This window comes from Trichomycterus rosablanca, chromosome 26 (genome assembly GCF_030014385.1).
Source record: "Trichomycterus rosablanca isolate fTriRos1 chromosome 26, fTriRos1.hap1, whole genome shotgun sequence".
Lineage (NCBI taxonomy): Eukaryota > Metazoa > Chordata > Actinopteri > Siluriformes > Trichomycteridae > Trichomycterus > Trichomycterus rosablanca.
In genome coordinates this window covers 14,115,837-14,128,397 of record NC_086013.1, presented here as the reverse complement: position 1 = coordinate 14,128,397, position 12,561 = coordinate 14,115,837, and the positions used below count along the sequence as shown (strand labels likewise).

The following is a 12,561-nucleotide window of genomic DNA, read 5'->3' as shown; positions in this document are numbered from 1 at the left end:
ATTATAAAAATTTTTTATTATGAAAATGTAATTATTCACCCTAACGGTGAATAATTACATTTGTTTTTTTTATTTATTTATTATAATTTTTTGAAAAAAGCTCAGACAGAAGAAGTGAAGTAAGAAAATAAAAACTCATCAGATGGAGGAAAAGAGAAAACACTTAAAACGTATAATAATACTACTTTAACGTTGTTGAAGATGTGGATAAAACCATTTTAAGTTTTCTAATAGGAATTCCCAGTTGATGGGTTTTCTTTACCTTTTCCTAGTAAAACACAGCATTTACATTAGAAATGTGTTTTTAAAGAATCCTACAACATCCCATATTTTGGTATTTTGTCTATCCAATATGTATATCCACCAATGTAATGTTTAAATGTGTTGTGAACTGTAAGTTAGTAAATATGATGTATTTTGAGAGTCGTAGTCAAACGCAGCTTTTACACATGATTGTTTTTGAGTTTTCGAATTCATCACCATCGAATGTTCTGATTGGACGTTGTGAAGGAAACACTAGCCAATCAGAATGCAGGAAGCGGACTTTGTCGGAATACGAGTAGGAAAAGAAATAACTGCTACCAGCCGCTGTGTGTTTAGCAGTGCGGTAAGTCTGCTTTAATCACTTTTAAACTTTTATGACAGTACCTGTTAACATTGTTAACAAAGTGTTTTTAGCGGTTGTTTGTTTGTTTTTTATAGGTCTTTACATACAATCTCATAAGGTCTTGTAGATAAATGTCATTGAGTCTGTACGTGATAAGGGAAGAATAAAGTGGAATTTAATTCAGTTTGATGGAGGTTAATTCTACATCAGTGTGAAGATGCAGGAGCTTGAAAAATGTTCTCGATCACCACTCGAACGTCTCACATCTACTTTAAAGCCCTAATTTTAAACAGTAATATATACAAAATAAAAGTCCCGGGTCAAGGTTGGTTTCCCCGGGTTTCTCCACCTTCCAAACACGCAGAAGGTGGATTGGATGCAGTCTGATTTGCTCTGTCTGTTCTAGATGTATTTCTGCCTTGTGCATTGTGTTTTTGGGTGACCAGAACTATCCAGGATGATGTGCTTAGTAAAAATGATTGCATGAGGAATCAAAATAAAAAATACCATATATAAAAATCTGCTAAAGCACATGTGTCAGTGTCCATGGTGTAAGGAGCACACAATCTGGACCCCCGAGCAGTGGAAAAATGCATCGTGTAACAAGTCAGCTGTTTTTAGAATTGAAAATGGATTTATGTTTGAGCTGGCCAAAGGATGTCTTCGTCCCCTCAGCTCCCTTAATATGGTGACTCCAACCATTCTGGTGAAAATTATTAGGTCTTGAAATTTGCTTGCAATGAACTGGAGAAATGTTTTTAAAGAATTCTACAACATCCCATATTTTGGTATTTTATCCATTCACTGTGTATTGACTTTAACTTTTAATTTTTTCCCCTTTTATTACGAAGCTGTACGTTCTGGCAGGATGTCTGGCCACACTCTGCTGATTTTGTATGGCAGTCAGACGGGCACAGCCCAGGACACGGCTGAAAGAATCGGTCGGCAGGCACAAAGGAGGAGGATCAGTGTCCGAGTGCAAGCTTTGGACTCCTACAATGTGGTCTGTATACAATCATTAAGGGTTTTCTCAACTAAGAATTCTGTTAAATCATTAATTCAGGCTGTGTTAATGTTAACTATAATGCTAATGGTAATTCAAATGGTTACATACACTCATAGAGATGTAGCAGTTGTTCTTTTTCTGTAACTGCATGATTGGAACATGGCCTCATAGCTCCTTATTAGTAATTATGATTGACTACACGTGGTGGCATGGAACAGTGGTCTCTGCCAAAGTTAAAAAGAATGCTGACCTTGTGTGTTTGTCAGGCAAATCTGATCTCAGAGTCTCTGGTGGTGTTTGTGTGCTCCACCACAGGACAGGGTGACCCACCAGACAATATGAAGGTGAGAAACATTAGATTATTAATAATGGCTGTGTTCCAATACTGTTTTTAAATCTTATCTCGCTTTCTCAGCTCTCATACAGCAAACGGAAGGAATTCTGAATAACTGTATTATATTAATATTGAGCTCACATGTTAAATTTATCTTTGTCCTGTAGAACTTCTGGAAGTTTCTGTTCAGAAAGTCTTTGCCCGCTGGCTCTCTGTGCCGCCTGGACTACGCCGTGCTCGGCCTGGGAGATTCCTCATATCCAAAGTGAGACATGGCATAAAATGAACCAGAGTTGTCTCCACACTTTTAGCCATAAAGTGTATGTTATGGGTTACTGCATCCTTAAGCCTAAAATGTTCTGATTTCTGTTACATTCCAGGTTTAACTTTGTGGCTAAGAAGCTTCATAAGCGGTTGCTGCAGCTTGGTGCTAATGCGCTGCTCCCTGTTGGTCTGGCTGATGATCAACATGATCTGGGGTGAGAATTTATGTTGGATAAAAAAAATTGTGTTTAAATCAGGCACATGAAGCTTTCTGCCCCCACATGGTGCTGCATCTCCATGCTGATTTGAAGAAGCTAGAAGAATCTAGCAGTATTATTATTATTATTATTATTATTATTATTATTAGTAGTAGTAGTAGTAGTATTAAGGCTGTTTACCTTTTATCCTCAGCTGTAGTCTCAGTCATGTTAGTAAGATGCTCTTTGTTGCTCTTTGGTGTTTATGGGGTGTTTCATCTCCTGCAGACCTGATGGAGTGGTCGACCCCTGGTTGATTTCGTTTTGGCAGAAGGCTTTGTCCCTGTATCCTCCACCTGCTGACTTAAGTCCACTCCGTGATGAAGATTCGTGAGTCCACTTTATCTTTCAATGCAAGTCTGTATCTAGTGATCAATCTCCTCAATTCATTTACTGATGTACATTATGTTTTTTTTATGTTGTTATTTAGTACTAATGTGACCGGGCAGTTATAAAAACACATTTCACTGCAGTTATACCATGTATGACCTGTATGTGACAAATAAACTTTGATTTGATTATGTATGATCAGTAAATATTTGATCATTTATTTTGTGTTTTCTGTAGACTTCCTCCTCGCTATGTTTTCCATTTTCTGGATAAGGTCACTGACCAGCTGACTGAGAAAAGCAGAGAAGCACCAGATAACCAGGCCTCACCCTCCTCTGCTCATCCCTTCCCAGCACGAGTAGTGTTCAATCACAGAGTAACAGATCCGGGTCATTTCCAGGATGTGAGGCATATTGAGTTTGATATCACAGGATCTAACATCCAGTGAGTAGCTGAAATAATGAATTTCATTTGAAATCAGAGTTTTTTTTTTTGTTTCTATCAGGCACGAGGCAAGAATTCTATGGACAGCCACCCTCAGACGTAGCTTATCATGGCTCTGTAGATGCCCCGTCGGCTGATTACAGTCCGGTGTGAATGTCAGCGGTGGTGGACCAGAGTAATGGACCTGAGTGTCATGAATTTATTTTTATTGTATATTTATTCACACCCCAACCCCCCAGTTGAATTTTGAACTGTCAGCCTCAAACTGTAGAACAGTAGATACACGCTCGTTCAGCCTTCCCTTCCAGTAACTGCTAATACTCAAGCACTTCACCCTTAAACACCCTAAAAATAAGTGTGTTTGTGTGTGAGGAAGATCTGATAATTCATTTTTACATAAACCCATACTGAAAAGCATGTAATAAACTGGACTTGTGTTTTGACAGGTTCAGTGCAGGTGATGTGGTGATGATGAGGCCATGTAACACTACAGAAGACGTGGAGCTGTTTTGCCAGCTGCTGCGACTCGACCCTGACCGCTACTTCACACTAAAACCTACAGATGTGAACACAGGTGTGTGTTTGTGTGTATTTCTGTTCAATAGTGGCTTATTCAACATGTTTCTAAACCATGAGGTGTAAAATCTGTCTTTTAATGAACTTGTCAGGGCATCTATAACTTGCAAAAGGGCAGAATAATGGCACTTTCAAAAGTTAAACAACTTTTAGTCCCCAAACTTTTGCTAAGTTTGTTAAAGAAAAATAAAGTAACACAGTGGTGAGTGGTATACTCACGTACTAACAACATTTTGCAGGCTTTATATTCTGTATGAGCATCACTTCATGCATCCAGTTATGACTAATGCTGTAGAGACGTAGAGCAGTCTTAAAAATATTGGAACTGTTTTAGTCCAGAGGTCCTGTATGTAACTCATTGTCTTCATCTCATCTGAATCAGCGCCTGTTCCTGCACGTCTACCCCAGCCCTGTACAGTTCTATTCCTGGTGCAGGAGTTCTTGGACATTGCTGCTGTGCCACGCCGCTCTTTCTTTGAGATGCTCGCCACGTTCGCCAGTAATGAGCTAGAGCTCGAGAAACTAATGGAATTCAGCTCAGCGAAGGGTCAGGATGAACTGCACAGCTACTGCAGCAGACCACGGCGTACAGCTCTGGAGGTAAAATCCTCACTTTGTGTTATGCAGTATTGTTCTGGCAGGTAAAAAGAAGCTGTCGCAATTTTGCGTGATAGGTCTCCCTGGAAAGGGTTAATACTGGGAATTGGATATGACTATCATGTGATTGAAAAGGGAAAAATGAGTTGTTCACTTGTTAAATTCAGCATGTTGTAAGCTGCCCATACCTTAATGTTAGAGGAACATGGAAAACAAACTTTTTTTTTTTTTACTAATTGTGTTTCATTAGGTCCTGACTGACTTCCCTCATACGACAGCTGAGCTAAATGTGAATTATCTGCTCGATTTGTTCCCTGAAATTCAGCCACGCTCCTTCTCCATAGCATCTTCCCTCCTGGTAAGGCCTTGTTTCAGTGATATTTAATCAAATTCACATGTATCATCTTATATTGTTTGTTTTTAGTCTTGATAATCTGTAATGAGTCTGATAAGGATGATTTTGTTCTTTAGGCTCATCCTAATCGCATCCAGATCTTGGTGGCTGTGGTCAAATATAAAACCAAACTTCACAAGCCACGTAAAGGCCTTTGCTCCTCCTGGCTGGCATCTCTAGACCCTTCTCATGGTAGGAATTTAGGTTCTTAGGCTGCTTTTGCATGATAAGCATTTTAAGCTTCGTTCACTGCCAGGCTGGGCGTGTATTGCCGATGGAAGAATTGGTGCCGTACTGCAACATGGGTCCTGTGTTTGATTCTCGTCTCCGGTCACGGTCTCTGACGGGTCTTTCATGTAGTTTAAAACTTAAAGCCAGTTCTAAATTCGTTCTTAAGAATTAAGCCATGTGTCATTTTTAGGTGATGTCTCTGTGCCCTTATGGGTGAAGAAAGGTGGTCTAAAGTTCCCTCAGGACCCCCACACACCTGTGATAATGGTAGGGCCTGGGACAGGTGTCGCTCCATTCAGAGCTGCCATACAGGAGAGAATCACCCAGGGCAAAACAGGTACGATTTTCTCGTCTGATTGGGCACCGTTATTTAGCTGTACTTACTCCACTGTAACGGTCTGTATTTTTCCTTGTTTATTTTAGGTAACGTTTTGTTTTTCGGTTGCCGATCTGAGACCCAAGATTTCTACTTTCATTCTGAGTGGGAGCAGAAAGTACAGGAGGGTCACATGAACTTGTTCACGGCTTTCTCCAGGGATCAGGTCAGTCCAGCCAATACGAAGCAGGCGATCGAGTATGCAAAATGTTGGAGATGTTAGTAGCTTGTGGCAACTGAAATGTATGGTTTTGTTTTTGGACATTTTTGCAGGAACATAAGATCTACGTTCAGCACAGAGTAAAAGATAAGACCAAACTACTATGGGACCTGATAGCAAACAAGAATGCAGCCTTCTACATAGCAGGGTAAGTAGGACAAGCCTGACTTACATATGAATGGTGTATCCCCCGATTTAGGGATTATTACAGTGATAATTTAATCAGTAAATAAATGATTAGTTTTAATAACAAAATGAACCAATTTTGCTTTTATAATTTACTGATTCTGTCTTGCTCCCATTTGTTTGGTCCAGGAATGCCAAGCAGATGCCCAGTGCAGTGTGTGATGCAGTGAAGGAGATTTTCCAGCAGGAAGGAGGTGTTACAGAGAGCCAGGCTCAGGAAATGCTGGATATCATGGAGAGAACCAATCGCTTCCAGAGTGAAACCTGGGCCTGATCATACACATACAAACGTTTCTATTATAAAACGTCTGCATGTGTAATATCAAAGTACGAGAACTTACCATCAGCCCAACATTTAATAAATCCCTGACTAGGACATGCACAATTGGTTAGTTTATTTATTTATTTTGGGGGCATTTCTGCATATGGCACAACCTTGGTACTATTACGATCTAAATTAAGACACCAAACGTTCTTGGATAAACTATATTTGGGGTGAGAAGAACATGCAAAAATTTAAATTTTTACTAAAATATATTGTATTATATGCTGTAAACAAGCATTTCAAAGCTCAACACCACATGATGTATTTATATAAAGCTATTTATTTCATAAACGCACACCCATTCATAAAACATAATCCATGCATACATTAATAATTCTTAATTTATACACAAACCAGACACATCAGTCCCACAAAAATCATGAAGAGTTGAAATTCAGGTTGGATCAACTTTCTTCCCATGGTGGTTCAAACACCTGTTTTCATTAACATAAACCTACAAGCCATAATTGTTATAAATCTCTATAGGGAACCATGACCAACTGTTATAACCTCTAATGTTTGATCCCTGATTGCAGTTGTCCAGCACGCTGCCTGAATATCAGACCTAAAACTCACACATGCACATGTTGCAATGTACAAACTGTACAGTATCTCATTATTAAAACACCACCTCCTTTATCTGCACGTGTAATTCCTATCTAAGAGCGAGTGTGTGAACCTGGTAGATCTCCTCTGGAAAGTTCTGCTGCTGTTCATCATGGATGACTGAGAGTCCAGCTCTGGCCACTATGCTGCGCAGACAGGACAGATCTCTGCACACGCTGCTGTCCACCTCATCGGGGACGACGCCCTCGTAGGCTACGTTATCCTTTATTACGACCAGGCCGTCGGGGCGCAGGGCACCACGGCAGCGCCTCAGGAAGTCCACCAGGTGATCGTCAGTCAGGTGACCTGGAGAAAAAAGTGGAGTCTGAATTAGAAGTGCTTGGTTCTAATCAGCATCTCATCTAGTTTTGGTGAATTATGGTGAAACATGTTTCCATCGGAACCATTTGACAATTATGAAGTCAAATTATAAATTTTGAGATTTGTAGTACCGATGACCCACTGGATCCAGATGATGTCGTAGCGGTTAGGCTGGGGCTGAAAGTCCTGCAGGCCGGAGCAGAAGTAGTTCTCGACTTTTTTCCCGTCTTCACCCAGATACGTTCGTGCTTGGTCCAAAAAGCTCTGAGTCACATCCACCAAGTCCACGGTGCGAAAGAGCGGCAGCAGCAGACGCTTGGTGATGCGGCCTATTCCTGCCCCGCAATCCAGTGCACAGCCGGGTCTGGTCTTACCGTTACCCTCCTGGAAATAGAAGAAAAGAACATGATGTGAGAGGAAGGAAGAGAGCAGCAGATAAATTAGATTTCTATTTTTCTTGCTGGTTGTGCCATATAACCTATTTTTTACCAGCTCCATATTACACAACAGCTACCAACCTGTAGGGCTAACACATGCTTTAGGGTCTGTTTTGTAAGCTTACAGAAGCTTACAAAGGTTGGCTAGTACTAATTTAATCAAAAGACAATACCTATAGGCAATGCCTTTGTCCAAGACTATGTCACAAGAACTTACATATATCAGTAATCTGCTGCATAAGACAATTGCAATGATCTCTCACCCCGAGGAATTTCTGCAGGAACTTTTTGGAACCGCTGATGTCGATGCTGGAAATGCTGCCGTAACCTCCCAGCATGCCGTCCACCGTGGGTGGGATTTCTTTCCAATATTCCTCAGCCTTCACATAAAATGAGGATTTGTCCTCAATTAACTGGTCCTCCATTCTGCCTGAACCTGTGAGAAGATGGACAGTAAGCTTGCCGCTGATGCTGGTCTGAGAATCACTTTCTGACTAACATGTAAAAGATTAAACAACATTTCTCTTAGAAAAGACCAATTCAGACCAGTTTAAATTGAAGAGTATTATATAATTAAGTATAAAATAAAAAACGACACATATAACAAGAAGGACGATTTGAATATTAAATCACAGTTTTAAAAATTAGTCCTGATCTAGATTTACATACACTTGAGGACAAAATTATTAGCCCCCCTATGAAATTTAAAGTTATTTACAAATTTCCCAGTCATTATATAACAGAGCAGGGATTTTTTAATATAGCATTTCTAAACATACTAGTTTTCTTTAGAAAACATAAATTATTTTTATTTGCTTACTATAACAGAACTATTTCAAAAGAAACAAAAATCACCGGGGTCAATATTATTAGCCCCCTTAAGAACTGACTTTTTTTATTGAGCCATAGCACAAACCACTGCTGTGCAATGGTGTGCTTTAACTTTGTAATGATAAAAGCTCGTTAAATCAAGTCACAGCTGAGGGTTATCTCCCAATTTACACACAGTATAAAAGCTTCAGTAAGCATTTGAGCTGTCACTTGAGAAAGCATCATGCCAAAAACAAAAGAAATCAGTTTAGACTTGAGAAAAAGAATCATCGATGCTTACAAAGCAGGAGAAGGATATACAAAGTTATCACAGCGTTTCCAAGTGTCAAGAACTGGAGTGAGAAGTATTATTAAAAAATTCAAAGAGAGCCACACAATTCAGAACAAGCCTGGCAGAGGTAGGAAGCGCAAGATATCAAAGACCCTGGAAAGAAAACTAGTGAGAGATGTGTCTAAAGACCCCAGAACAACTGCCAAGACACTAGTGAACGACTTAGCCAGGTCAGGAATAATTGTCTCAAAAAAGACAATCACTAGAGCCCTGCACAGGAATGAATTGCGAGGTTGCAGACCAAGAAAAACTCCACTCCTGCAGAAAAGACACCTTCAAGCCAGACTGAAGTATGCTAAGGACAACCTGGAGAAAGATTATGCATACTGGAAGCATGTCCTTTGGTCAGATGAGACAAAAGTAGAGCTCTTTGGCCATAGAGACATTGCTTATGTTTGGAGGAAAAAGGGGGAGGCTTATCACCCAAAGAACACCGTCCCCACAGTGAAACACGGTGGTGGGAGTATTATGCTGTGGGGATGTTTCAGTGCATCTGGACCTGGGAATCTTGTCAAGGTGGAAGGAATCATGAGGAAAGAAGGATATGTGAATATTTTGAAAGAAAACCTTAAGCAGTCAGCAGCAAAACTTGGTCTGGGTCGTCGCTTTCTCTTCCAACATGACAACGACCCAAAACATACATCGCTCCTGGTGAAGAACTACCTCCAGAAGACCAAAGTGAACGTTATTGACTGGCCTGCACAAAGCCCTGACTTGAATCCCATTGAAAATCTGTGGGGTGAACTGAAGAAGAAGATTCATGCCAGAAGGCCATCAAATCTGGAGGAGCTAGGGAGATTTGCCAAAGAAGAATGGGCTGGGATTCCTCAGGAGATGTGTCAGAGACTTGTTGAAAACTACAGTAAACGACTGCAGGCTGTTATCCAGCAAAAAGGATACACAACTGACTATTAGCATCAGGGAGGCTAATAATTTTGGCCGTGGTAGTTTTTGATTTTGTGAAATAATTTAATTTCTGTGGGCAAAGTAAAATGATTTAATCATTCAAAATAAAACTGGGATGTTTGAAAAGGCTGTGTTAAAAGTTATTTGCTCTATTTAACAGTACTTGGGAAATACATTTAAAACAATGAATTTTTCATAGGGGGGCTAATAATTTTGTCCTCAAGTGTATGTGAAGTTTTCCAGGTTCTAGTCTTAAAATGAATGGATTATAAAGGTTTTAGGATAAAAAGTGAAACAAATCACCAAAAACTCCAATATAAGTTCACACCGTGTTTCAGCTGGTCAGGAAAGCGCTTGTCACCAGTAGACAGCTTAACACCAACTAACACACGCAACTCCAAATTTGGCCTCGGTCGACCAGGCACCAGCTGTCATCACCCCTCTCATGATCAGGGGGCAAAGAGACACGACGTGACAGTAAACTGAAATTCTCTGACCAAATGATTCTTTGCACTTGATTATTACCAAAGATGACAAAACTAAAAAGACCTGAAATGCAAAGTGGCAGCATAATAACATGTGGAACCGGCAAAAGACTCTACAGCTGTAATGCTTCCAAACACACAGCATGCAAGGTCCATGAGCCGATAACAAAAAATGTAAATAAAATTAACAGTCATTAATAACCCTGGCATCTCGTGTACATTTACATTTTCAGCATTTAGCAAACGCTTTCATCCAAAGTGACTTACAATACTCTGACAACATACTGTCTAGGCAATTGAGGGTTAGGGGCCTTGCTTAAGGGCCCAACAGTGGCAACCTGGCTGTGGTGGGGCTTGAACCAGCATCCTTTCGATCCAGTACCTTAACCACTACACTACAACTGCCCCATGTAAAACTTATCTAAATTACATGAATTACATTTTAATGACTGGAAAATGAAGATCCTACCAGGCAGTGGTAGCTCAGTGGGGGTTAAGGTACTGAATTAGCAATCAAAAGGTCTACAGATGCTGCTGTAGGACCCCTGAGCAAGGCCCTTCATTCGCAAACACTGCATCGGTCACAATTGTAAGTCACTTAGGATAAAAGCAGCTGCTAAGTGACACGAATGTAAATGTTGGTAGTCCTGTAATGAGTCAAGATGTAGAATCATTAATAACTGAATCAGTAGCGAATCACTTTGGATGATTTAAAATTTAACAAAAATAAAACAGCTCATAAGTTTAGTATTTTAGTTTGTATTTAACACTCAAATTTCTACAGATTTATTGGATGCAGTAAGTCACATAAAATAAATATATATAAAATACATATATACACTGATAACACCGTACTGCCATGTGCTGCAACAGCGGCTACATTTAGCTAGTGCCAGCTAACAACTTCTACCGAGTCGTAGCTTGATTTTATAGTTTTATTTTCCAAAAACACAGCCCCCATAGTCACACACACTTACCTCTTGTCGTGGCCTTGCGTCCGCGTAAACTGTCCACTCCTAAATTTAGGACATTACCCAACTCATCTGGCTCTTGACCACCACAACCTACTGGTACTTTAGCTGGGAGTCGACTCCGAAGAGTCGATACTACAAATCTATGCATTATGAATCGATAGTAGACTCGGAGGCTGTGGAACATCTTTGCTAAGTAAACGCAAAACACAGTTACAATTTATCTTAGATATTTTAAAAAGCAATCTTCAATTCTTGTTAATGAACTCTGGTGAAGCCTTGCCTGCATTGAGTTTTGTATTGAGTTATCTACTTTGAGTAATCAACTCTGTGAATCAATTTGCAACATTTCAGGAATCAGAATGAGAGTCGACTCCGAAATCTTTGGAATTAAACAGCCAGTGCTACTACATACACTGTAGAGTGGAGTTTGTGTTCTGCAAAATAAAAGTTCTGAATTATCACTGGCCAGTGTTTAACGTCTCCACGCTTTACCTAGCTTATAATCCAAGCCTAATGTAGTGGCCTAGAGGAGATCAGTGTGTTAAACCCAACTGTACTAATGCAGTTAGTGGAATGTGCATCAAAACGGGTAGAAAACACACACTTCCACTTGCACCGCTACACATTTCTGGTATGCTTTTGTTTCCACTGTCTCCCTCTTGTGGTGACTCGCAGTCAAACACACACACAATATACTGTATATATTGTGTGTGTGTTTGACTGCGAGTCACCACAAGAGGGAGACAGTGGAAACAAAAAACAAACAAAGAAACAAACAAACAAACAAACAAACAAACAAACAAACAAAAAAAAACAAAAAATATATATATTTACATTTCTGACTCTTTTCGCACTTAAACTTTGCCAGATATTTTGTTAATACTGCCATGTCATATTAATTCAAATCTTACATAATCTTGCTTATCTTAAAAACCTGCTGTATGACCTAAAGTTGGGTCACAACATGATTAAACCAAAATGCTTCAGTTGTAATGTGTTGTATAAACACTACTCAGAGATTCAAGCATTCAAGGCGTGTTGCTACCATGGGGAAAACTAGGAAGCTGTCCCAAAGGCTGAGAGAAGAGAGAGTGCATGTAGATTTTCAAGACCTTAAACATTCCTGCAGACACAAGTGTGAGAATTGTTCAAGAGTTCAAGAGAGGCTTTATTGTCATTTCAGCTATATACAAGTACATATTGAAACGAAACAACGTTCCTCCAGGACACAGAACAAAAGTGCAAGACAATACGATACACACAGTGCAGATAAGAAACAGTACAATAAATACAGAAGACATTTCTAGCCTAAAAGTAATTAAGGGAGGCAAGACTAGAGACTAGAGAAGTGTTGGCCTGAGTACTGGTACTGAGTCTGGAAGTTACTTATGGCACAGCCGTAACCTGCCTGGCTTTGGGAGAAAGACCCAAAATTTCATGCAGATGCCCCCCCTCCATGTGCAACTGGCAACCATAGGATCACTTAACAATCATGGACTTTATGGCCAAACTCCACAACGTAA

At 39.9% G+C, this 12,561-nt stretch overlaps 2 protein-coding genes across 2 annotated transcripts; one reads left to right on the top strand and one right to left on the bottom strand.

Moving 5' to 3' along the window:
* The first annotated feature begins 550 nt into the window (after window positions 1–550).
* On the top strand, window positions 551–6,207 carry ndor1 (NADPH dependent diflavin oxidoreductase 1). The gene is made up of 15 exons (XM_062988845.1): window positions 551–607; window positions 1,459–1,610; window positions 1,880–1,957; window positions 2,115–2,212; window positions 2,328–2,426; window positions 2,697–2,798; window positions 3,036–3,242; window positions 3,689–3,816; window positions 4,201–4,418; window positions 4,666–4,773; window positions 4,887–5,001; window positions 5,231–5,377; window positions 5,464–5,582; window positions 5,690–5,784; window positions 5,952–6,207. The coding sequence occupies exons 2-15, from the start codon at window positions 1,476–1,478 to the stop codon at window positions 6,094–6,096; spliced, it is 1,794 nt and encodes a 597-aa protein (XP_062844915.1). The 5' UTR covers window positions 551–607; window positions 1,459–1,475; the 3' UTR covers window positions 6,097–6,207.
* Window positions 6,208–6,240: 33 nt separating this feature from the next.
* ntmt1 (N-terminal Xaa-Pro-Lys N-methyltransferase 1) lies at window positions 6,241–11,134 on the bottom strand. Its single transcript, XM_062988846.1, has 4 exons — window positions 11,042–11,134; window positions 7,775–7,947; window positions 7,206–7,458; window positions 6,241–7,059 (listed from the first exon to the last, which is right to left on the bottom strand). The coding sequence occupies exons 2-4, from the start codon at window positions 7,934–7,936 to the stop codon at window positions 6,803–6,805; spliced, it is 672 nt and encodes a 223-aa protein (XP_062844916.1). The 5' UTR covers window positions 7,937–7,947; window positions 11,042–11,134; the 3' UTR covers window positions 6,241–6,802.
* Window positions 11,135–12,561: the final 1,427 nt, after the last annotated feature.

Coding starts and splice junctions, on each gene's coding strand:
- ndor1 (XM_062988845.1), top strand. CDS start 1,476: ATGTCTGGCCACACTCTGCTGATTTTGTATGGCAGTCAGACGGGCACA. Junction 5,002..5,230: donor ATCTCTAGACCCTTCTCATG/GTAGGAATTTAG, acceptor TGTCATTTTTAG/GTGATGTCTCTGTGCCCTTA. Junction 5,785..5,951: donor GCAGCCTTCTACATAGCAGG/GTAAGTAGGACA, acceptor TGTTTGGTCCAG/GAATGCCAAGCAGATGCCCA.
- ntmt1 (XM_062988846.1), bottom strand. CDS start 7,936: ATGGAGGACCAGTTAATTGAGGACAAATCCTCATTTTATGTGAAGGCT. Junction 7,459..7,774: donor TCCTGCAGAAATTCCTCGGG/GTGAGAGATCAT, acceptor TTCTATTTCCAG/GAGGGTAACGGTAAGACCAG. Junction 7,060..7,205: donor CTGGATCCAGTGGGTCATCG/GTACTACAAATC, acceptor TTTTTTCTCCAG/GTCACCTGACTGACGATCAC.